The sequence below is a fragment of the Mandrillus leucophaeus genome, unplaced genomic scaffold (assembly GCF_000951045.1).
Source record: "Mandrillus leucophaeus isolate KB7577 unplaced genomic scaffold, Mleu.le_1.0 Scaffold359, whole genome shotgun sequence".
Lineage (NCBI taxonomy): Eukaryota > Metazoa > Chordata > Mammalia > Primates > Cercopithecidae > Mandrillus > Mandrillus leucophaeus.
This window is the reverse complement of record NW_012103798.1, coordinates 1613461-1614802: the sequence shown is the minus strand read 5'-3', so window position 1 is coordinate 1614802 and position 1342 is coordinate 1613461. Positions and strand designations below refer to the sequence as shown.

The window sequence follows — 1342 nt, the reverse complement described above, 5'->3', positions numbered from 1 at the left end:
GCTGGAGTGCAGTGGTGTGATCTCGGCTCACTGCAACCTCCACCTCCTGGGTTCAAGCGATTCTCTTGCCTCAGCCTCCCAAGTAGCTGGGATTACAGGCATGTGCCACCATGCCGGCTAATTTAGTGTTTTTGGGTAGAGATGGAGTTTCTCCATTTTGGTCAGGCTGGTCTTGAACTCCTGACCTCAGGTGATCCACCTGTCTCAGCCTCCCAAAGGGCTTGGATTACAGGCATGAGCCACCGTGCCCAGCGACGTGCATTCTTTTAAGAGTCAGGACCAGATTTTTATTTAGTACCTAGTGTGGTTTATGGTTCCTTCCAATTCAGGGTTGTATAGTATTCAATTTTAAATTCCACAGGACATATGGTAATAATATGTCTCTTTTTTTTAATGACTATGTAATTATAGGGCTTCGCATGAAATACCATTGCCTTGGAAGATATGTTTGCCTCTAGGGCTCCATTCATTGAAGGACCTTATCATTGCTAACTCTTAAAGAGAACTGATGTAGAACCATAATTTTCCTAGGAGTATTATCTTCCCACTTAACAACTGGCACTTGAATACACCTTGGAAAAACGAAATTTCCACATACTTCCCTTACCCCAAAAAAGAGAAGTTATTTCTTCTCATGCTCTTTGCCCTACTTAATCATTGCTACCCTGACAGTGAGAACACTCACATATTACTGCCGTATACCCTATGGAATGTAAAATCCTATGCTATTAGACTTTAAAATATTTTAAAATCTTTTAAGTTTGTGTATATATTTGGCAGTATTTTTATGGTGCTTATACTTGCTTTGCTACATGAAAGAAACCTTGCCGTGGCCCTTTTTGTGATACAAATGATCACCTGTTTAATCTGTAGTATAATAATAATATGTATAATCATAGTATATATAATATGTATATTTTCTTAAGTTCAGTCAAGCATTATTTGTACAGTTCAGAATAAGTCCTTCTTTTTTTCTTTCTTTTTAATAACAGTGTCCAATAGACACCAGGAAGCAACTAGCAGAGAATTTGGTAGTCATAGGGGGCACTTCTATGTTGCCAGGATTTCTCCACAGATTGCTTGCAGAAATAAGGTATTTGGTAGAAAAACCAAAATATAAAAAAGCCCTTGGCACTAAGACATTTCGAATTCATACTCCACCTGCAAAAGCTAATTGTGTGGCCTGGTTGGGAGGTAAGAATTTCACTTTTAAAATATAGTGATTATATAGTATTTGGTCTCTGAATGACACTATTAATGGATATATTAGAATAAATAATTCAGGGTTCAGAATTGCCCACTTGATAAATACAACTAACATTGACTTTTTTTTTTTTTTTTT

The 1342-nt window shown here is 37.3% G+C and overlaps 2 protein-coding genes across 2 annotated transcripts in view; one reads left to right on the top strand and one right to left on the bottom strand.

Annotated features, from left to right (window-relative positions):
- Positions 1-1342, bottom strand: part of LOC105546400 (chromosome unknown open reading frame, human C14orf37) — a 339900-nt gene that overhangs the window by 264091 nt on the left and 74467 nt on the right. The gene's annotated exons all lie outside the window — the stretch shown is intronic.
- The window catches only part of ACTR10 (actin-related protein 10 homolog (S. cerevisiae)), a 46737-nt gene that overhangs the window by 43022 nt on the left and 2373 nt on the right, over positions 1-1342 (top strand). The window contains exon 10 of the mRNA XM_011989610.1: positions 993-1194. Coding sequence (XP_011845000.1) covers positions 993-1194 — 202 coding nt within the window. The remainder of the gene's footprint in view (positions 1-992; positions 1195-1342) is intronic.